General features: G+C 29.6%; 3 protein-coding genes and 1 long non-coding RNA gene across 6 annotated transcripts; 2 read left to right on the top strand and 2 right to left on the bottom strand.

Moving 5' to 3' along the window:
• The first annotated feature begins 1,800 nt into the window (after positions 1 to 1,800).
• On the top strand, positions 1,801 to 11,522 carry LOC101492056 (long-chain-alcohol oxidase FAO4A-like). The gene is made up of 3 exons (XM_004512277.4): positions 1,801 to 2,208; positions 2,731 to 3,003; positions 9,407 to 11,522. Exons 1-3 carry the CDS (start codon positions 1,891 to 1,893, stop codon positions 11,264 to 11,266), a joined length of 2,451 nt encoding a protein of 816 aa, XP_004512334.1. The 5' UTR covers positions 1,801 to 1,890; the 3' UTR covers positions 11,267 to 11,522.
• A 510-nt stretch (positions 11,523 to 12,032) lies between these two features.
• LOC105852689 (uncharacterized) lies at positions 12,033 to 12,835 on the bottom strand. The gene is made up of 2 exons (XR_001144582.3): positions 12,615 to 12,835; positions 12,033 to 12,514 (listed from the first exon to the last, which is right to left on the bottom strand). It is a non-coding gene; the product is annotated as an uncharacterized lncRNA (long non-coding RNA).
• Positions 12,836 to 13,699: 864 nt separating this feature from the next.
• Positions 13,700 to 15,924, top strand: LOC101491510 (protein MODIFYING WALL LIGNIN-2). Its single transcript, XM_004512275.4, has 3 exons — positions 13,700 to 14,258; positions 14,390 to 14,592; positions 15,365 to 15,924. The coding sequence occupies exons 1-3, from the start codon at positions 14,145 to 14,147 to the stop codon at positions 15,597 to 15,599; spliced, it is 552 nt and encodes a 183-aa protein (XP_004512332.1). The 5' UTR covers positions 13,700 to 14,144; the 3' UTR covers positions 15,600 to 15,924.
• A 724-nt stretch (positions 15,925 to 16,648) lies between these two features.
• On the bottom strand, positions 16,649 to 20,373 carry LOC101491001 (decapping 5-like protein). Of its 3 annotated transcripts, none has more exons than XM_004512273.4 (7): positions 20,039 to 20,369; positions 19,611 to 19,711; positions 19,129 to 19,203; positions 18,168 to 19,055; positions 17,570 to 17,740; positions 17,310 to 17,420; positions 16,649 to 17,216 (listed from the first exon to the last, which is right to left on the bottom strand). In XM_004512273.4, the coding sequence occupies exons 1-7, from the start codon at positions 20,199 to 20,201 to the stop codon at positions 17,073 to 17,075; spliced, it is 1,653 nt and encodes a 550-aa protein (XP_004512330.1). In that variant the 5' UTR covers positions 20,202 to 20,369; the 3' UTR covers positions 16,649 to 17,072. The 3 variants fall into 3 exon arrangements, 2 of the variants coding, with proteins under 2 accessions (XP_004512330.1, XP_012574581.1); XR_012161507.1 differs by having other exon boundaries at positions 17,076 to 17,216; positions 17,560 to 17,740; positions 20,039 to 20,373; XM_012719127.3 differs by lacking the exons at positions 16,649 to 17,216; positions 17,310 to 17,420 and having other exon boundaries at positions 17,690 to 17,974; positions 20,039 to 20,373.
• Between the last annotated feature and the right edge of the window lie 2,844 nt (positions 20,374 to 23,217).

Here is a 23,217-nt window from a genome sequence, read left to right as displayed (position 1 = left end):
TAGGCATACACATATTAGCTACGAAGTTGCTATGCCAATACCCTTGTCGCTAGTAAAAACTAATTTTGAACAATTTTTTGCAACTAATTAAAAAAATAGCATTTTTTTCATTAATTGCAAAATAGCTAAGTAAAATACTACTAACTAATTTGTCGCCTAATCAAAGCTACAATATTTGTCGATCGTATCTAATCACATTTTTTTTTTTTTTTTTTGCAGTGATAGACATTAATATGTCTATTTGTCTGTTTTTTTAAAATATTTTTTTATAATAGAAAATAATTTAAAGCAAAAGATATAATGGAAACAGTTAAAAAAAAACTTGGTAGTCCCTCCTTCCCACAATATTTATTACATTTGACTATTTCACTTAGAAAAAAATATAAATAAAAAAAGGAAAAAGATGATTTTATATATCTACCATTTTTACCTATTTGTGTATTCTCATTATAATAAGTGCAAAATAAAGAATAATAATTGAGAGTGATGTAAATTGTACTAATTAAAGGTATAATTGAAATAAAATAATTAAAATTGCTTTAAAAATTATAATTATTTTAGAATTGATTGATTAGTATTTTGTGTATATATTTAAATATACATATTTTAAAATATTAATTATTTAATTAAATAAAAATGATAAAATTATACTGAAAATAATTTAAATAAAGAAAAAAATGAGAGCCAAAAAGCCACACTAAAACTTAATATTCTTTTTATATATAATTATACAATACTATATACTCTCCATAATAAAATATTGATAAAAAGTTATATGTATTTAGAATAAATTTTGTGCAAATACATTTATTTTATCTTTTACATTCTATATCGAGAGATTTTTCAATTTTGTAAGAAAGGTGGAATCAAAATTAAACAGACCCAACAACAAAAAATTAAATAAAAAAGACAGTCTCAAAATTTAATGGGACAGATGAGATTTAATATGTGCCGTTGTTTGTTGCATTATTCATTTTATATTATTTCTTCAACAAATAGCTATTTTTTCAATATAAGTTTACAATTTTGCTTCTTCAAATCATCACCACGTAGTTATTCTCACAATAGTCCTTAATATTAGGATTCAAAATATATACAGTGGCATGCATTTAATGGGTTGACACCAACACAATGAATACTGTATGACAAATCATGTATTTTTAATTCATTAAATAAACACTCAAAAAAACTATTTTTGAATGCATGCGTAAAATTATATATAAAGAAAATACAAAATTATTTTTCAGTCTTTATAAACTCATAAACTCTCAATATTATATCTATACTTCAATACTAAATTATTTTTTATTTTTTCATAGGCAATTGTTATCATGTTTTTTTAAATCTTTATACTTATATATAAAATGATATAAAATTTGGGGCAAAGCCGTATTAATAAATTAGTAAAGTTTTATTAGTTTTTGTATGAAAAATATATTTACATGTCAAATATCTAGTTATATTTTTTAGAATTTTTTTCTAAATTATTTTAGAAAAGTGCTAATAATACATTCTTTAAATATATTTTTTAATATGTTTTTAATTGATTAAAATACATGTATTTATTTAAATTTACATACGATTCACATAATTTAATAAAACTTATATAATTAATTAAAAAATAGGTTGAAAAATGTGCATTAAGAAAAATATGTTGATGGTATTAGTATTTTTCTAAGAACAATTATTGTATGTGGTTGGTGGTAACCCTCGTTCTCTCTCCACAATAATATACATTAAATATTTTTTCATATTTGCTTTATTTTTCTTCCCTATAAAACAAACTATTGGGGGTGGTTAGTTTATCCCTCAAAAAGGTTTGAAAGCATAGTGTGATTATATATAGCTTTGTTATATTCAAAATAACCAAAGAAACAAAAAAGCAAGGAGATGGAGAATAGTAATAGGGAAAATCAAATGAGAAATGGTAACTATGAATTGGGATTAGGAGGAAAAGAGCATAAAGTGACTGAGCTTGGTAGTATTGACACACAAAGATTACTCTTAGCTAATGGTGGTGATGGTGAAGCCATAATAAAGAAACAAAAATATCTCACAAATTCACTTTGTCGTAGACAAATGAAATCTCTCAGTGTTCTCGCAGATACTATCTTACCTTCAATCAATGACTTTGTTGCCATCAAAGACGATGAATCCGCCGCTACCTTCTACCATATTTCAGCTTCCATGGCTGGAACACCTGAACTTGTATATTAACTTATACTTTGCTATAGTTGCAATTTATTAGCCTTTCAAACTTTTTCTTTCACCTCAAAAAATTACTATATAATATAATACCCTTTATATTTACACATATATGCATACATTTTTTGACAATATATATGCATGCATATTTAGTAAGATTTTTTTTTTTCATAATAGATTTTTTTTCCAGTATAAATTCAAAAAAAAAACTAATATTAATTAGAAAGGAATTGGAATTGATATATTAGATCAAAATTAAATTATTTTATTATTGGGCCTCTTTTATGTATTGTTCAATAATGGATCTCATGAATTGACTAACTATAGCTAGTATAGGACCTCTTAAATTATTTATTGTGTTGATATTAGCTAGCAATTAATAATATTAAATTTTCTAGCAATAATAAATTAAATTCCCTGTCATACAAGTTAAGTTGATGGATCTACTTTGAAACCTTTTTTTTAAAAAAAAAAAAAATCTTATTAGAAGAAAATTAATGTTTTTGTTTGGATTGTTATGTGTAGGTTGGTGGTGTAATAAGTGAGAGATTGAATTATCACCCTATGACATGGTTACTAAAGTTTGTGTTGTGGTTGCTATCTACATTGGTTGGAACAATCATTTTATGTGGTATGGATTGCTTTTCCACCAAGTTCCCTTTTATCCACACTTTCCCTAATTTACCTCTTCACAAACGCCAACGAATTATGCAATCTTGGTCTCTTAGTTTCTTTCGTCACCTTAGGATGTTTTTCAAAACAATCAAACTTCTCACTCTCCTTGTCTTCTTCACTCAGGTAATATTTTTAATACCATTTGCATGCATAAAATACTACTACTATATGTATAAAGCATTTAATGTATATATGTTGCATTTGCTTCTTTTTTTATTTTTAATAGTAAACTTACAACTAATTTTAGTTTCTAATAAATATGTTAGCCATTCATTTTACTGTATATGGTTTTATGATCAATAGTTAATAGTTCAACCGGTCTAAGGGCTAAATCATTAAAGTAGGGATTTTAGGTCTCAAATAAAATATTTATTTAACATAAAAAAAAAGTATCTCTAAATTAAGTAATTTATGATATTATTAATTATATTACAAATTATGTTATAGTTGTATTTTAGCTTGATCAATAAAGTGTAAGATTTTGAATCTTATTTAAGGTTTTAATATAAACTATTTCACTATTTTATGTTTTTTTCAATTCAAATGACATTAAAATAATTTTGATATAATTTAATGATCAATGTCTGTATTATATATATATAAATATAATTTTTTGATTTATCTTAAAAAAAAATCATAATTTTATAATAATATTTCGTATTTAAAAAAGTCTAGTTTTTGTTAAAAAAACCTCGTATTTAAAGATGGTTTTAGCCTTCTAAATTTGTTGGACCGAGCCTATAAATAATTTGTACAAATGTCATTAAATATTTTTTTCATGGTTCCCCAACTAATGATACTTTTTTCTAGCTCTGTCCCTTCATCATAATTATAAGATAGCCTGCATAATTAATAATACCATTTTCGTGTGCATTTGGTAGAAGAATAGTCACATGCATTACACATATCACATATGTGTCACTGTCTATACTACTCCCTTTTCATATTATGGGTCTTATAATTACAATACAAATTTATAAATTAATTATTATTTTATTTTATCTAATTATATCACTTTTTTGTTTTAAAACTAACGTCGTTTTAATAATAAAAAATTATCTAAAATTAAAGATCATTTTTCAATTTTTAATCAAATTAATCATTTTTTAATTGTATCTAGTTAATTGTATGTATTATATTTACAAAACATTATTATATTTCACTTTATATTTATTAAAAAACATATCAATTATTAATGAAAAAAATTTAATAAAATTATTATTTTTTATTGATAATTATTTTTTAATATATAAAATAATTAAAAAATAGCACTTATCAATATGGCAGAAATAATTTTTAGAGGATATGGGAAAAATATATACACATATTGTCTCTGTGATGGGACCAAAATTAATTGTCGACACTTTTGGTATCAGTGATTTCCTTTCCTTCATCTCTTTTGTACCCACATTTTAATATAATTCATACAAAACTTATTCATACAAATATAAATATTTTAATTAGGAAACCCACAAAACTTTATATTCTGATAATTTTCATAATGTTTGTGATTTTTTTTAATTGCTAGATAATATTATATTATACCTATATTTTAGATTTTATTCCACAAAATTCTCATCCTTTTAATTTTTACTTCCAATACTAATAAAACATATTTTATAATTTTTTTTTTATTTTTAACAAGTTTAATTATGCTTTTGTTGCATAGTAATATCACGAACAAACAAATTTTCAATTTGTACAATTACATTAACTTTTCTTGTTGATTTTTTTTTGTCACACATACTAGTAACTAATTAAAAAGCAAAAGATAATGTATATTGATGATGTTGGTTGTAATGCACTTAATTGGAGGTGAAAAGTAGTGCTAGTAGAAGCTATTGAAATTTGAAAGAGATAATACATTGCATTTAATTGAGATTGGTTTGTGAAAATGATGACTCTATTCCATTTGTGATCAAAGTTAATATTCACATGACCCATATAATGTTTCCACCAAATCATGAGTTTCTACTTTAAATTATACAATTTACCCTGCTCCAGAAACAACCCAACTTGAATTAATTGAACCCTGCAAGATACTTTCTAACAACATTCAAGATATTTACTCATTTAAAAGAATTATTTTACAAGTTAAAAAACTTATTTTACTTGAAAAAAATTAATTAATTACAGAATCTAAATTAATAATGAGATATTCATTTTATAATGATTAATTTTAATTATTCCTAAAAAAATTTAAATATTTTTTTTGAGGAAATTAACTTAAAATATTTGAATTCTAGTTTACTTATTTTTTAGAGGAAGTTTTAAGTTTACTCGTTATTTTTTTCATACATAGTTTACTTGTTATTTGCTAAACCGTAATGCTAACATAGTAAGAGCGTTTCAAATATTGTGAATGTCTGGTTCTGATTTTAAGAATCTGACTTTTAATAAAAAAAGATATTAACAACTCAAATTATAAATAACATTAAAAAAACAAAAAGCTCAAATTATTTTGGCTTAATTGCAGTTTTGTTCTCTTTATTTTAACTGAATCGCGAAAGTAGTCCCCCCATTTTGTTTCTCCCCAGTTCTGGTCCCCCAAACAGAATTTTGGTCAAAAACTTAATGAAATTTCACTTTTTAAAGTCGTATTACACCATTTATAATCATAGATTTCAGGTACAATTGTTGCAAATGAGATTTTGAGGCATGATGTGACTTAAATAAATGCAAAAAAAAATGAAATTTCATCAAGTTTTGGACCAAAATTCTGTTTGAGGGACCAAAACTGGAGAGAAACAAAATGGGGGGACTACTTTTGCGAACCAGCTAAAATAGGGGGACCAAAACTGCAATTAAGCCAATTATTTTAGAGACAAATATTTGAGTCCTAATACTCTTAAAAAGAAATAAGTAGTTTTTGTGCTATCGGTCATTGCATGGGTCCATAATCGGCGCTGAATAAAGTAGGAGTGTTTGTTCTTCTGTGTAAATTTTTTTTTCTAAACTATTGCAATATTTAATATTTTGATTAAAAAAAATGCACTTACTTCATTTTGCAGTTCCAGAAAAATAACATACACACTTATGCATACTTGAATTTAAGTGGGTGCGTGGGTGAATTAATAATTACTCTATGTAAAAATAGAATTTAGATCTTCTAAAGTATTTATTCTCTAAATTAGTTTTTGTTATCATTTATAAATAAAAAATAGTTACTTATTGATTAAGTATTACCGGATAATGAATCATTTTATTTTTCTTTATAATTTAAGTTACTCATTTAATAAAATATCGCATATAATAATATATGTCACTCACCCATTAATTTTAGATTAAGATGTCTATTCAACACCATCTTTTCTCATTAAGAAACAGCATTTTTTCTGTCAAAAAATCAACATTTCCTTTTTTTCTCTCTTAGAAAAAGTCAATCAATGTCATTTCATACCAACAGTGTCTTTAATATCTTTATTTTTATTGAATGAGTTTCATTATTATAAAGTCCCATTAGATAGAAAATAAAGCACGCTGATTCATTTTTAATCAATTGAGTTATGTGTCATTTAATAAGACTATAAATTTCATTCAATGAAAAGTTGATTTTTACAACTTAATTAGAGTAGTGGTAGAAAAGGGAAAGTTTATTTTTAATAAAAAAATTAAATAGGAGTTTTGTTTTATTATTATTATTATTATTATTATTATTATTATTATTATTATTATTATTATTATTATTATTATTATTATTATTATTATTATTATAAGTAAAATGATATGTCCATTTAAAAACCGTCGAAGGAAAATGAACCAAATAACATTTTTTTTTTTATATAATTATATTGTTGATATGAAGTTTCCACTAATTTAATAGATGATTGATCTGTGTCCCAGAACTTATCTTACCACATCTTAGGAGTTTGAGGTCACACATTTATAATACTCAATAATATCCTATATAGACTAGACCGTCGACATAGTTTATGATTCAGCCCCTAACTGATTTAATAAAAATATTAAATTTAAATGTTTTAAAAGTTTATTTAAATAAGGTATGTAGAGGCTCTCTAAAAATAATGATAAGTCTAACAAATCCGTCTATACATATGTAATTAAGATATCTATAAAATAAAAGATTTCTCATATTTTTATTATAACTATATTTTTTTTATTTAAAAAAATATTTATATTTATTGTAATAAAAGACTCTTTGTTATAAACTTTTCGAAGTTCATATCTATTCTTTTTCCTCTAAATCATTGTGATATAAATTCAATGATTATGTTTTATTCTTTTATTTTATTTATAACTATTGTTCATATATACATTGAGTCAATTACGAAAAATGTTATGGTACTGCAGCTCAAAAATTCACATTTTTTATTGACCTTTATGCTTTTTAAAGATAAACAAAAGGTTATATTTAAAAACTTTAATAGAAAATAGATTATTTAATAGATTGATAGGACAAGTCCGACTTTACAATAGCTAAAATCCAAAATTTAAAATAAAATATTTGACAAATAATATGTCAAACTCAAACTTTAACTTTTTAAATAGATCTAATCTATTTAAAACTCGATTCAATCCCACTTATTATCATCCCTACCTACTACTCAAACTAGATATGTCCCAGGACCCAACTGCATTCATTTTAATCTCACCCTACACATTTAAGTACAATATCCTTTCTATGACTTTAGGTTTCAATTCACGGATAATGTCAAAGTGTTATTGTCCAATTTCAACAATTTTTTTATTTATTTTTCTTTAGTTTTTGAGTTTTATTAGAAATTTAATAAACCTTTTATCAAAATAGAAAGAGAGAAAAGTTAGTGTAATGATACCTATGGTTAATATGAACGATTAATCTTATTATCTCAATTTATCGTTATAATTTTCATCAATCAATAACTATAAAATCAATTGTTTGACAAAATTAACTCTCATCTTATTTCACTTAAAATTAAATTTTGATCAAATTAATTTCATTTGATGTTTCTTTTGAGAAATGCTCACCTAAACACATACTCCATCAATTTTAACCAAATTAATTTTATTTAAAACCACCCGACAAATGTCCACTTTTATTTTTTATTTTTTACTTTATTTTTAATTTATTTTCACCAGGCTTCATATAGTTTAATTAAACTTTTCAACAAAAAATAATAAAATATTTTCAAGTTAAAATGATTTATTTATAATAATTATAAATATTTTATATAGTATTTTCACATAAACTGAAGAAGTCTTACACCTCAAAATTTGAATAAATTTCCTAATTTAATTTATGTATAAGTACTTCTAGAAATTTACAAGATAATTGTTTGTAATTTATGAACTTATACGTACTTCAATAAATAAATAAAAATTAATTCAAATTGATTCTATGTCCCTTTCTCAACAATTGCACGGCTAGATACCCAATAATCTTTAAAATTGTAAGAAAGTATCATATATGTCATATACATTAAAAATATTTCAAAATGATCAAAAGATATTAAATTAGTATTTAAATCTTAGTTCAATTGAAAAATACCAATATTGTTAATATTTTATAATTCTAAAAACAATTTAAAATACCACTGATAATTGATAATGTAGAAAACTATGCAGATACAGTCCTACAATTTCATAAATTAAATTATATTTCCTCCTATTTTAATGCCGAGTCATTTGTTTGTTAATTTGTCATTGACTTCCGGTTCTATGTACTTTGATTTTTTTGGGGTTAGTGTACACTGCTTTTAATCGATGAAGAACCAATTTTAACATTTACATTTTCTTGTATTAAAAATTTAAGCAAATAAGCAATTTAGCTTTAAAAAATAGAAAATGATCGTCTGTCTTCCCGATTTTGCCCATCCATTCTCAAATAAACTATCTAAAATTATAAAGTTGAATAAACACAGAGTTGAATGGACATTCACCTAACAAAATTGAAAATTGAAAATTGAAAACAAAATAACATAAATGGACCTTAAGCTTTGGCCCAGAACTTGTCCTAACTTGTTAATTAGTCCAAGTCTTTCCGTTGAAGCCCAAAACCAATATCAAAAATAGGTTACAACCCATAAAACTTCTTTTCTCACTCTCAAATCTTCTCAAATTTTGTTCAGATTGATTACTCCCAAAGTGTATTTAATAATATAACAATCGTGATTGACTGACAATATAATTTACATTGACAGTGTATATGAATTAAATCCATATTTGTATTGGTATAATCAATTTTAAAAAATATATAATAAAGCATTCCTAAATTCTAATTTCTCGGTTCTATTTTTATGACTTATGTTATAATGTTTAGTTTAAATAAATATTCCAGTGACTTTGTCTCAGCCAATGTTACTTATTAGTCGAAACCATAACTAGGTTAAGTTACAATAAAATGAAATGATCCTATTGGGTTTACATCAAGACATCAACACCCTTATTTATTGCAAAGCATCAAGGTTATGACAACATTAGAAGAGAGAAAATAACTAATAACAAACATTTAGCATATCATTAAGTGTAAAAGATTTTCTTGTTGTTTGGAACCTTGTACTCATCATGGCATGGCACTTACTTTCAGATAGATGAATCAGAAGACAATTGTTCATGGAAAGCAATTGGATACTGTGGACCTGATCCAGAATTCAAAGCTCAGTTAAGAAACCATTTTTTACATCGAACATGTAAAGGAGGACAAGAGTCTGAGGAAGGCGATGAAGATGACGCCGAACAAGTCATAGGGCCTCTTTACAAAGGTCTTGTCCATCTGAACTGTCCAAGAGACATCACAGCAGATGCTCTAAGACGATTTGGATTTCCTGTCTCAGTTACTCGTCGAAAGCCAAAAGCTGCTGCAAACTTGTCATCTCCTTCTTTAGTTATACAATGTGATGCAGTGGTAGTTGGTTCTGGTTCAGGTGGTGGACTGGTAGCTGGAATTCTAGCTAAAGCCGGTTACAAAGTGTTGGTTTTGGAGAAAGGAGGATATTCTGCTAGGAGCAATCTTTCGCTTCTTGAAGGACCAACTTTGGATCAAATGTACCAATCTGGCGGTATGCTTGCAACTGATGATATGAGTGTGTTCGTATTATCAGGATCCACTGTTGGTGGAGGCTCTGCTATCAATTGGTCTGCAAGCATCAAAACACCTCAGCATGTGTGCAAGGAGTGGTGTGAAAAACATGGACTAGAATTATTTGAAAGTGAGTTGTATAGAGAAGCCATGGATGTTGTTTGTGAGAAAATGGGAGTTCAATCTGAGATAGAAGAGGAAGGTTTCAACAACACGATTCTGAGAAGAGGGTGTCAAGAACTGGGGTATCCTGTGAGTACCATTCCAAGGAATTCTCCGTCGGATCATTACTGTGGCTGGTGCTTTATGGGGTGTAAGGACGGGAGGAAGAAGGGTACGTCGGAAACATGGTTAGTGGACTTGGTGAAATCGGGGAATGGAGCGATTCTTCCGGGTTGTGAGGTGTTGAAAGTATTGTATAAGAAAAAGAAAGGAAGTGATCAAAAGACCGCGCGAGGAGTGGCGTTTGAATTTGAATACAAAGGAAGTAAAGACATTTGTGTGGTGGAGTCCAAGGTCACAATTGTGGCGTGTGGAGCACTCAATACTCCTGCATTGCTTAAAAGAAGTGGCTTAAAGAATAACAATATAGGGAGGAACTTGCATCTCCATCCGGTGGTAATGGCCTGGGGATACTTCCCAGATTCATCTGCAGAATCTACAGGTGAAACTGAGGTGTGGCCGGAGGCATGGAAAAAGAGTTATGAAGGAGGGATAATGACAGCAATGTCTCCTGTTGTTGCAGAGTTTGAAAACTCGGGATACGGTGCAGTGATCCAAACACCTGCATTGCATCCCGGTACTTTCTCGATTGTCATGCCGTGGATTTCTGGGAAAGACATAAAAGATAGAATGCGAAAGTTTTCAAGAACAGCTCATATATTTGCACTGGCAAGGGATAAAGGATCGGGAAAAGTAGATTCCCCGAATCGCATCAATTATCAGATGGAAGATGTAGACGAAGAGAATTTACAGAAGGGAATTGAAAAGGTACTTAGAATTCTAGCTGCCGCTGGTGCGGAAGAAATTGGAACTCATCATAACAAGGGAAGGACCTTAAATGTAAAGCAAGCAAGCAAATTGGAACTCGAGAAATTTGTTAAAGAGGAAAGTTCAAGGCCGTTAACAAAACTTTCGACACCATTGTGCTCCGCGCATCAGATGGGGAGTTGTCGGATGGGTTCGAATCCGAAGGAATCAGCAGTGAAGCAAACAGGAGAGACATGGGAAGTTGAGGATCTTTATGTGGCAGATTCAAGTGTCTTCCCTACAGCTTTGGGTCTGAATCCAATGATCACTATTCAATCAATTGCTTACTGCACTGCACAATCTGTTCTTCATGCTCTTAAAAGGAAAAGAAGTAAATGAAAAAAAAAAAACTTTTCCTGCTTTTGTAATTTGTAGCCCCAATGCCACTATATGTTCATAGCAGACCTGAAATCCTTGTTCAAATAACACAGTATTCCAAAAAAAGTATTGAAAATTGCCATAGTTTTAGATACTTGTTCAATAAGGCCATCAAATTATCAGATAAATATGTAACCATGAAAATGGCACACACAAAAGGGGAACTATGTAATTTCTATATCATATTATATAGCAAAGCCTTTAATTTTTGTTTAAAGCTTGTTAAAAATATGTTAGACCTTAAACATTGCAATTATCTGCAACATTTAACTCTCACAGCATGAAACAAACAACAGTCATAAAAAATAGAGTGTCATCAAATCAACATAAAGAAACTTCTTCACAATTGCACCTCATTCCCCATGATTGATGGAATCAAATCAACAGAAAGAAAAAAATTACCTTAACAATTAATGCAGAACGCATGGACAATAATATCCTTTTGGTTTACATTAAGTTTTTTCTCCACAAAAAAGAATGAGACACATAATCAACAAAGAGGAACTGATTAACATGAAATCACTCCAGATTAAATAAGACAGATGTTGATATGAAGTGTTACCAGCTGCCCTAAGAATAAGATATTCTTGTAATGTTGTAACAAAACCAACCCCAAAATGTCCTCAATAATTTATTCTTCTATTAGTAATTCCACATACTAAATTGATCAATGGAAGACACCTCCGATGACTAAACTAATCAACGAAAAAAACTTACGAGGACCAAATAGACTAACAAAAGACACACTCAGGTATATTTTTGTAGTTTTAATATACATTCAAAGACTATAATAATAGTTACTCATACATTCAAAGACCAAAATATCTATTTACTCAATTTACAATCTTCAACACTAACACATGCCAAAAATAAATAATGAAAAAGGTGGTTAACTAACTACCACATAAAATAGGGAACTTTTTTTTGTAACTTTGAAAATAAGGTAAGTGACCCTAACTGAATAGCAGTAACAGAAAAAGTATCCCTATCAGTTTTTGGTGAACTGTGAATGATTGGTTATTAGTGAAGTGAAGGGCCACTATCATTGAAAATTATAGGGCTCTTACAAATTGAATTGTATTACTCAATACTCATAATGAAACCAGTTGATACCATATCCCTGCAATCTTCATCAACAAGAAAACATTCTCAGTTCATTATCATCAAGCACCCATTTACAAGCCAAGTTCAATATTTAACTCTAAAATTCTGAAAACCAAAGAAAGCAAAAAAAACTTTTAATTTGAGAATCCAAAGCAGCATGAAAACAATTAAACAAATCAAAGTGAAATTGAAAAATGGAACTTACAAATTTTACAATAAGTGTTAAGATGCTTAAGCCCACATGTTTTGAATGGAATCGAATCTAAGGCATTAAAAGAGTGAATCTTTGAGGAAATGACGAAGAAAAAACCTGATATCAGAAAAGGGTAATGGCAAATTAGTAATTCAAGTTAATGTGGGTCCCACACAATAACAATATTAGTATAAAAGAGATAAGAGACTTCACAATTTGATATTTCATGTGAGAATAAGACTTTAACCTTTTATCATAAAAAGAACCTTCACCGCATAAACCGATAAAATATACAAGTTACCTGTAATTATATATACTTATAAAAATAACAAAAACAGTACAAGAGAGATGGTATTTTGAAATATAAAATTTGACATAAAAAATATAATAAAATAGTTGCTTAATGCAGTTTAAATATATGTTTAGTTTTATTAATTAATCAAAATAATAAGTTTATATCTATTATCTATCTATTGAACACGATGATCAATAATAATTTTTAATATTTAAATCTATATGTAATTGAATTATTAAAAACTACCGTTATTCTTAAATTTTAATTTAATTGATAAATGTTAATATTATTATTAAATAAAAAAATTATTTTTGATTATGTTAAAATTTTGTGTTTAATGATATTTAGTGAATAGTTAATAAAATATATTGTATGGTATATTTATTAATCATCCACACAATATAATTAATCATTTAACTAAATTGTCATAATTGAAATTGATATTTCTAAACAAACTCCTAAACAAAAATAATAGTTAAAAAGTTAATATATCTAATTAAAAATTAAAATCAAATACATAAACTTTTTAATTAAATTTTTTATTTATATTTCATTCTAAACCAATATACAATTGTTGTTTGAGTTCTTTGATAAAAAAAAAAAAAATTTGTTGCTTAAGTCAATTAAAAATATAACAGAGTCGTACTAAAAAGTGTTTCTTAAAAAATAAATAAATAAATTTTACTTAAAAAACTACAATCTTTTCAAATTTCAGAATATCGAATTAAACGTACAACTATTATTTGAAGTTTGTAAGATCTATTTAAAAAAATTGGTTTTTATATGATGTTTGCGGCAAACATTTGACCATAAACAAAGAAAAATGATTTTCGTTTGTTACAATATAGTATTATGGAAGTTTAGTTATGAGCTAACCGTAACACCTCACTTAATTAGTTGTTAGTTTGATTATATTAATATCAATATCAATATAGATGTTGTATTTTATTTGTCAAATTCCATTTATCTGTCACATGGTAACAAACCATTTTCCCTAAGCGGTTGAGTAGCTATCTTCAAATCTAAAAGGAAAAGTACAAGTTGTTTTTTTCCCAAAACAAGATTGACACATGCAGTTAGGAATGGTATCTCCTTCAAAACAATGATACACAAATTTGGAAACAAGCTTCAACAACCACACAGGAAAGGGATCAATGGAAAACACATTCAAGGAACCAACTCATCTTTTTGTTTCTTGAGTTACTTCCTTCCATTTCAACTTTTTTCACTAAAATAACCTCATCAAAATGGAAACTCCTCCTAGATGCAAATTTGCATTCATCCTTTCTATTATCATCTATCTTTTTCTTGGCTTTGTTTCATTCTCTTTATGTATAGTCTCTGAGATTAAGCGGAATAAGGTTAAGATATTAGTTGTTATGTTTATGTTAGTATTTTTCTTTTTCAATATTGAATATTGCATAATGAGTTCTTCTTCACATGAATTTTTTCTTTTTGTGAAAGAGATTTTGATGATTTGTTTGTTTTGCAGAAAGAGGATCTTAGATGGAATGGAAAACTATGTTATTTGCCATCAAGTCAAGCATTTGGATTGGGTATTGCAGCTTTGGTTAGTTTCTTTTTGGCCCAGATAATTGGAAATTCTATATTATTTAAGAATTCTTACTCAAGAAGGAAAATAAATGAACAATACAAGCTACCTTTCATTGCAAGGTTTCTAATTTTGATATCTTGGTAAGTTATGAAATTTATTTTTTTGCTATTTCTGTTGTTAGTTGTGATTTCATAATCAACAATTATAGAATCATTAAAGAAACTAGATAGAATGCTTGCTTAATTATTGGCTCGCTAATTATCATCATTTGTGTTTGAATTAAAGTTTGTTTGATGCAACCAGAGTTCTTGAAAAGGGACATAACACCATCCAATCTAGTTGTCAAGTTGAATTTTATTTTTTTCTTTCTGGTTTGTAGTGGTTTTGATGATGAATATGCCATGTGGTTTGCCATTAGTGGTGACAGGTTGGCAAGATGAATCATTTTTAGAAGGGAAAAAAATCAAATTTAACATGTGCCAGTTGGTATGTCTCATATTCTAGATATTGTATGTCCTTTAAACACCCAGAAATAAATTTTCCTTGTAAGAAAACAATTTAGATCTTTAGATTATATATTTGCCTTCTCCAAAAGAAATTTATAAATGAGACAACCTCCAAATAAGGCAGGAAGAACCACAAATGTAGTAAATATTTAGAATGAAATTTACTTACAATTGGAAACAAGAAATTTGAAAATTACATTCAAATCATTATAGGTAATGCAACCAAGTGTTTGGGCTAAAGTAGTTAATTAATGAATTTAGTTAAGGTCGAACCGTCGAGATTATTCGAGTTCATATTTTGGCTGAAACCGTCGTTGATTAAATTTTATTTACCAACAATTTTTCAATTTATATTTGATTTTATCATAAATATAAATCTAAAATTGGTATTGGTCATACTTGGCAGGCTTAGCTTTGGAGTTGCAATTATTTTACTAATCGCAGCCACAAGCATGAACAGAGAGCAAGCCTATGGGGCAGGTTGGTTGAATGGTGAGTGCTACCTGGTCAAAGGAGGAACTTACGCAGGCTCAGCCATATTGATTCTAGTTACAGTAGGCTCAATAATTGGTTCAACTTTGTCAACGATAAAGACCAATCAAGCTGACCAGGGTGGCAAAATACACGCACAAATGGGGTAACAACACAGATTAGATTAAAGAATTTTTTTATACTAGAAAACAATACAATAAAGTAAGATATGCAAAAAGAGTCAGTCTTTTAATGAAAACCAATAAGTTATAAAATGAGTTGATTATGAGAACTATCAACTTCACATAGAAGCCTTACAAGTTGTAGAAGGCAGGATCCAAGGCCTACAATTTCATGCTTTTTAAGAGTTTTTTTTTTTTAAGTAAAAAGAAGGTGCCAGTGGAAACTAAAATTCATTGACTTGCTTATCCAATGTCCCAAGGAATAACTTTATTTTTCAACTTACAGGAAACGAAAGAGACATTTTCATTTGTACATATTCTCTCCGAGGTAGTGACTGCTTCGTATAGGAACCCCTTTTAGATCCCCCTGCATAGGTTAATAATTATTTTGTATATTAAATAAATTTTCAACTACCTAGTTGCATTAATTAATTGTCTTACTTTATTTAAATATCCCTAAGAGCCACAGGCCACGCAAGGAATGATAATTTAGCTTCAAAAAAAGGCATGATTCTGTGCCTAGGCCGGGTCATACTCCTTTCTGAAGGATGCCTGGACCCTAGTCAGCATTTCAATTTCAATAATGAGTAGTTAGTTTGGACTCCTTTTTTAATGGTAAAAACAAACAGTTACAGCAATAACCCAATTCTTCTAGCATACAGGATATAGTAACTGGGAATTGTCACAATAATTGCACAAATACGCAGAAGGGGGGTTTTTAGATATACCACAACAGCCTAAAAATTATCACTGGCATTATACAGCGTTAAATATATATTTTTTTAAAATATTTTTTCACAAACAGTCTAGAGTTAGAAAAAAACTTGTGAGAAGTGTTACCAAAAAAAAAAAGAGTTGAGTTATGATGATCAATACAAAATACTTATATCTGTTCCACTCATTTTCGCCACCTTTGATCTGTTGCTCTCAGCAAAGCAGGGTGAAAATGGAGACTTCATGACCATTTCATTACTCACACAAGAAACATCACTATGAAATATAGAGTTGTGTCAAACAAGAAAAATAAAACCACGGCATCTAAAAACTATAATTAGCATATATCAATAGTATGAATCCTGTCATCTGCCAAGGTAGCTTGAACTGCTTACTAACGGATATGTACACCTCAATTTATAAAAATTGAAAACTAGGAAATGATAACATTTTTTAACAGTTAGGCATGGGAAAAAATTATCCATAGTTCCCCTGTCTACTGATTGCTTTGTAGACATATAGACAGTAATTGTTTGAAAGTAGACGTCAAACACCAGCTCATGAGCCCAAAAATAAAACATGAACTTGGCTGTAATTGAAAGGTTGACACTCCAGCACTCAGGCATGAAAGCTCCAAATCATGTAAACACCACACCATTGACATAAAGCCAAAGATAAAGCAGAAACAGATGAAAAATTAGCAGAAACTTTCGGAAGACAGGAGGTTAACATAAAACATGGACACCACTAGAAAGGAAAGTTTGGTCCACGCCCTCTCCCACCATTTCCATAGCCTCTTCCCAAATAATGTGAGCCCCTGAAATTCTCACCTTGACCAGCGCCATAGTCACCATAACCCACATTAGGCCTCTGGTGGAAATCGCCAAATCTCTGAAAATAAACAGATAAATAACATATGAATATACTTTTTAGATCAAAAATAATTTACACTGAGAAATTTCAGTTCTTAATGCATATACAGACCTCAGTAGCCTGTTTTATTCTTGCAGATAAATGATTTTGTCCATTCCTTGATCCACCAGTCATAGAGTTGCAAGAAATTGTGTCAAAAAAGTCATCTTTCTTGTAAGCAGACTGCAAGTCATAGCAAGACATAGGTTATCATCCATGTTCAAATAAGACTTGCTTTATACTGCGAAAAACAGCATGCTACGTAGTTCATGTCCCTTTCAACAAATCAAGAGGAAAAAATTCTTAGTAAATGCAAACATACCATTACCTACCTTCAGGTTGGAAAATTCTCTGTCACCCAAATTGCAAAAAGCATAATCTTCCACCCTTTCTATTTTTGTGGTTGCCTTTCCAAGAGAACTCCATACTTCTTCCTTTTTGAACTTTTCATTCATAGCGGCAAAATCAAAATCTTCAGTGAACTGTGAAACTGGGTAGTGAGCCTGCAAAAGTCAACAACGCCAATACTAGAATATTATTAACACACAAAAATAAATAAATAAATGTATTTATTCTAAATTAAAACATTTATCAGTGGGCAAAGCTATGCAAATCTATTACGATGTTAAATTGGTATTTGAGTAAACAAAAAAATTTAATAATCTATTTCTTAGATATCCATTTTTCTGTCCCTTATATAAGTGCATGAGAGCAGATTTCCAATTTCTGAGCCGTTCCTGGTAAATATTTTTAAAACTCCACTCAGTATTAAGAAACTCATAATATATAATAATTTGCATGTAATTCTGGTTTCAAAAACAGGCAAAAAAGAAGCAAATGTTATTTAAATATCATGAACTCCAATATCCCACATCACTTTACCCCACCTTGCACCACCCCCAAAAAGAACAAATGAGTAAATTTACCAACCTTTTGCATAGAAGTTGGTAGTGGCAGTAATGGTGCTTGAGATGCAGGAGAAGGCATTAGTACAGAGGAGCGAGAGGGAGTTAGAACTGGTGAATCTATACCCTTCCAATTAGGATTCAAATTATGTGTTAATAACTGTTCTCTGTGATGTGCAAATTGATTTGAAGTTAACAAAGGTTGAGATGTTGGCAAGAGACCAAAAGTAGAATCCACAAATGAAGAACTGGGATTACGGACAGAATGTCGAGGATAATTTGGACTTGGCTGAGGAAAAATCTTTCCAGATATTCGACCTTCCCCAGAAATTATGTCTTGGAGTGGTGAACAAAATGAAGACATGTTTGATCCATCAGTAGTCAAGGACACAGAATAAGGCATAGATGTCTTAGGCGTAGACGTAGTAGACAAAGAAGATGGTATAACAAGAGAATCAGAAATTTGTAAAGAGGTTGGAGAAAGTGATCGAGTCGGATTTACAATAGAAGCTGTAGCAGAAGATACAGGTACACCATACTCTGATGAAATTGTCCATCCCACTTTTGTCGGCTCCTGAGTTTCTGCTGTTTGATTTAGATTCTGCATAGCAAAGGATGATACCATTGACATGGGCTGAATAGAACTAGGTTGTAGCAAAGAATGAGAGCTATTGCTTGATGTTCCACTGTGTCCTTGCCAAAACATTGATGTAGAAAAAGATGGATGACTAGAACCTTGACTAGCAGCAGATTGATTTGAAGGGCCAAGCTCGGTTACAGACTGATGAGAAGGCAACCCAACAGGAAGGGCTTTACTTGACTTAGCAGTACTATCTTGCCTTTGAATTGATTCTGTCAAACTTCTCCCGCAAACTGAGGCCGCTGGAGAACTCAGCACCCCAGTATGTTGTGACTGGATGAAAAAAGGCATGTGATTAAAAACAAATAATAAATTCATTGATAAGTAGGTAAGTTGTATCTGTAACCTGAATAATAGTTGGATCACTAAATATCTGTTCTTCTGCCCTAGCAGATGTGGAGGGGGACTTGATCTGCAAATTCTGAAATAGTAAAGTCATAAGGACACAGAGCTTAGATAAAGCATATTTGGCATGCATGCAGCTCAAATTCTTGTGACCAAAAGACTTCTTCACTGCCATTAATGGGGATTCACATATACATATCCACTTATAATTACATTCTTTAAAATGTAATTAGTCAAAACTTCAGAATACTGTTTAATGGAATGCAGTCTATTTCCCTGTGTTTTAGTTATTCTAGACTTTCAGATTAGATGAGTTTATTCTTTGGTTCTCAAAACCCCACTCCATATAAATATTTAGCTGCGTCCGTTACATCAGCCAAGCCTTATTTATTCCAAGCAATAAATCAGAAATATTTCACCATAAGCTTATTTCCCTTAATACCAATAGATTTTAAATCAGCTAAATAATAATACCAAGGTTACCTTAATGTCACTTCCTCGGAAAAGAATGTAATCATAAACCTTGTCACTTGGAGGTACTTGTTGACCATCGTTTCTTCTCCCCTCTGTTCCATAGGATCTAACTGCAATATCACATCACAAGGATCTCCAAGTTAGAAATAAACTTTCACATTAAACAATTACCACCTTAAAGTTATTAGAAACTAAGCCATGATAGCTCTAATTAATCATTTATTTTCATCATATTCTTCCTAATAAAACTTTTACTATTAAAAATATAAATTAGCACATTATCATAAAAAAAATAAAAATAAAAAGTTAACAGTAAATAACTCTAAACAAATTATCAATCAAACACTTCAGAAACCGAAGCTTGCACATATGATTTGAAGAGAAACGGTGGTTGCATTGCATTGCACATTTAAGAAAATGAGGTATTGTGAAGGTACCGTTGTTCAATCCGATGATAGAATCTTGGACATTAAGGAAACAAAGAACACCCTCATAGCGAATCTCGTGCTTAGAAATCAAGCTTATGAAGGAACCAATGAAAGATTCAGATGAATTCGGCGACGGAGTTGAATAACCTTTGGCGCCCGATTGAGTCGCCATGAAAATGAAGGAAAGTTTCGGAAACGAGTTAGGGTTTCTTTTTGTCTCGCTTTTATCGCATTGCTAAAATGGTTCTTTCGGATTTGTGCGTTCGAAAATATGTTGAGCAATTGAAAGGACAGAGAAGTAGAAGATAGATAAATAGCGCGATTTTTTCTTAATGCTTGCATTACAAGGTATCTTTTCCAATGTGAAATATTAAATTAAAATACATAGAATTTTGTTAGTGTATCTATTTCCTCAATAATTGTGTCCAATAAGTTTGTTTGAATCAATTTAAAATATCGCTTTTTTTTTAACTATTTTTAATTAGTGTAGTTATTTTTCTAATTATTGGTATGTTTTTCTGCTACAAATAAATAAACTATGAGTTTTATTGTTTGTGTGATAATTGTTGAATTGTTGTGAACTATTTTTATAATTTTATTTGTTTTTTGTTTTTTTGGAACAAGGCAAAAATATATATATTTAAGAAACGCTTATACAAGAAGTGTTTAGAGTAAAAGCAAAAAGAATTTTATAATATTTTTATTGTATGACCAAAACAAAGTATAAATACAAACTAAATTTCTCAAACAAAAAGTAAAATAATTAACCACAAGTATATTAATGCACTCTAAGGATTGAGAGCAGTATTGGTTATACTCATACCAAAATTCTTTTACATGCAATTTGATTCACCTTCATGCTAAAAGTTTGGTATCAATAATAAGATTTGCATTCAAAATATGCGAACGAAAAATCGCCTCATATCTTGATTTACAAATTGTCCACATCACTGCAAAGCAAACTAAATTAATTATTTGACGCATTACACGACCGCATAAAAAAAGACCTTCAAATTGATTAGTGTGGTTGATTGCATCCTTATGCAATACACCAAATAGTACAAACCAATTCAAAATATCATACAACACGGATCCAAAAAGATGATATAAAAAACAAATGACCGATTGTTTCAACTTCCCCACAACCTGCTACACATTGTTGATCTTCCACATAAAATGATTCATCGACGAAATAAATTATCCTTTGTAGACAACTTATCATGAAACAACCTCCACACAAATAATGATATTTTTGCTTGGACAAAAGGATGTCACCTTAGGTCTTGAAATGGAGGTGCGTTGATACCAGCGGCAAACTCCTCCCATAGTACAAAATATGTCTAATTTACCGAATATGATCCTCTTTGTATATTATTTCACGACCATTAATCTAAAAATCAACTTTAATTTTTATTTTATTTTTAATTATTGATGGGCCAACTTCAAAACTTTTAAAATTTATAAAATAATTTAATTTTAAATAAATAATTATTTTATCTAAACAATAAAATTTAAAAATAAATATTACTTAAAATTTTTAATTTTCTAAAATTTTCAATTACTCGTATTAAAAGTCAAAATCCACATAGAGTGAATGACAAAAAAAAAAACTAGTGCCCATTAACTCAAACTTTTTGGGCCTCGAACCACCACCCATTGCATGTGTGCTAAACAATCAGTTTGATTTGAGAGAATTGTACTGCGCACCCCCCCACTTTTACCTGCCACCCCCCCAACTATATGTAAAAGACCATATTACCCTTAATGTTAACTATAAAATCCCACAAAAAAAATAACTTTCCTTTTTTTCCCCATTTGTTCGAAACTCTGAAACATCCGATTCACCCACCCATTACAATATTCGAACCTTTGACACATTCGAAGTGAAAAAGTAAGTATTTCTCGAACCTTTCCTTGAATGTTAAACATTCGAAGCTTTGTTTTTCCAGATTTTTCCAAAACCTTCGAATATTTCGTTGAATGTTAAACTTTCGAAGCTGTATTTTTCCAGAATTTTCCAAAACCTTCGAACATTTCGATGAATGTTAAACTTTCGAAGCGTTGCGTTTTCCAGATTTGTCTAAACATTCGAACCTTTCGTTGAATCCTAAACTTTCGAAGCCCTTCTTTTTCCAGAAATGTTCAACCATTCGAACCTTTCTTTGAACTTGAAACATTCGAAGTTCAGAAGTTTCGAAGGTTTCCTTGAAGGTGAAATATTCGAAATGTAAAAGGTTCGAACATTTCTGAAAGATTCGAAAAACTGGGCTTCGAAAGTTTGAGCTTGATGGAAACATTCGAAAATCTGGGTTTCGAAAGTTTGGTTTCCCAGTGAAACTTTCGAAATATTATTTGGGTTTTTTTTAATTTTTTTTTATTTGTTTTTAATATTGGTATATTAATATATTGCAGTGCCTAGAATGAGAGGAGCCTTTGGTCAGATTATTCGTAACATCATAGGTGACAGACGTGATGATGTAGAGAGAATTCCACCAACAGCATCAAACAGACGACGCAACGAAGCAAATCGTCCTATTAGGCAGCGTCGTCGAAGACAACAGGAGGTTCAGGACGATGATGTTGACTCCACCGAGCATGCACATATGGAGGAGGATGTCCCTCAGCCGCCACAGATGGAGCAGACCGCTGATGATACTCCTGATACTTCTGCACATCCTGACGCTGATGAGTCCGATGATGCTGATGATATTGATGAGCAGGATCAACAGACGGGATTTCCCGGAGGACCGACAGTGACATCTTTGTTGACACAGTATGAGCATCACGTGGCTCGGAGGTTATGGGAAGGAGAGGTATTAAATTAAATTATTTTATATTTAATTATTTTTGTTTAAGTTTATTAAATTAAATGAATGTTTATATAAATGTTTAATTATATTTATTTTACAAAGCATTTAGGATTAGCTTTATTTCTCTCTTTGCTTTATATATTTGACTTGGAATTGTCAGATTAGCTTTATTTCTCTCTTTCAAAGCATTTAGGATGAATCTGGGGGCAAGCTTATACTTTGTCATGTCATTGACAAATTTCCTCTCTTCTTCATTTAAACGCCCCAAATAAGAATGACCAGTTACAGTATCAAGTAGATCATGATTATGTGTTCCACAACGAACACTAATTTTCCATCCTTCACCGACACTTAACGGTATACATCTGAGAGTAAACG

This window comes from Cicer arietinum, chromosome 8 (genome assembly GCF_000331145.2).
Source record: "Cicer arietinum cultivar CDC Frontier isolate Library 1 chromosome 8, Cicar.CDCFrontier_v2.0, whole genome shotgun sequence".
Classification (NCBI taxonomy): domain Eukaryota; kingdom Viridiplantae; phylum Streptophyta; class Magnoliopsida; order Fabales; family Fabaceae; genus Cicer; species Cicer arietinum.
Note: the sequence above shows the minus strand (reverse complement) of the source record. Positions and strands in the feature narration are given on the sequence as shown.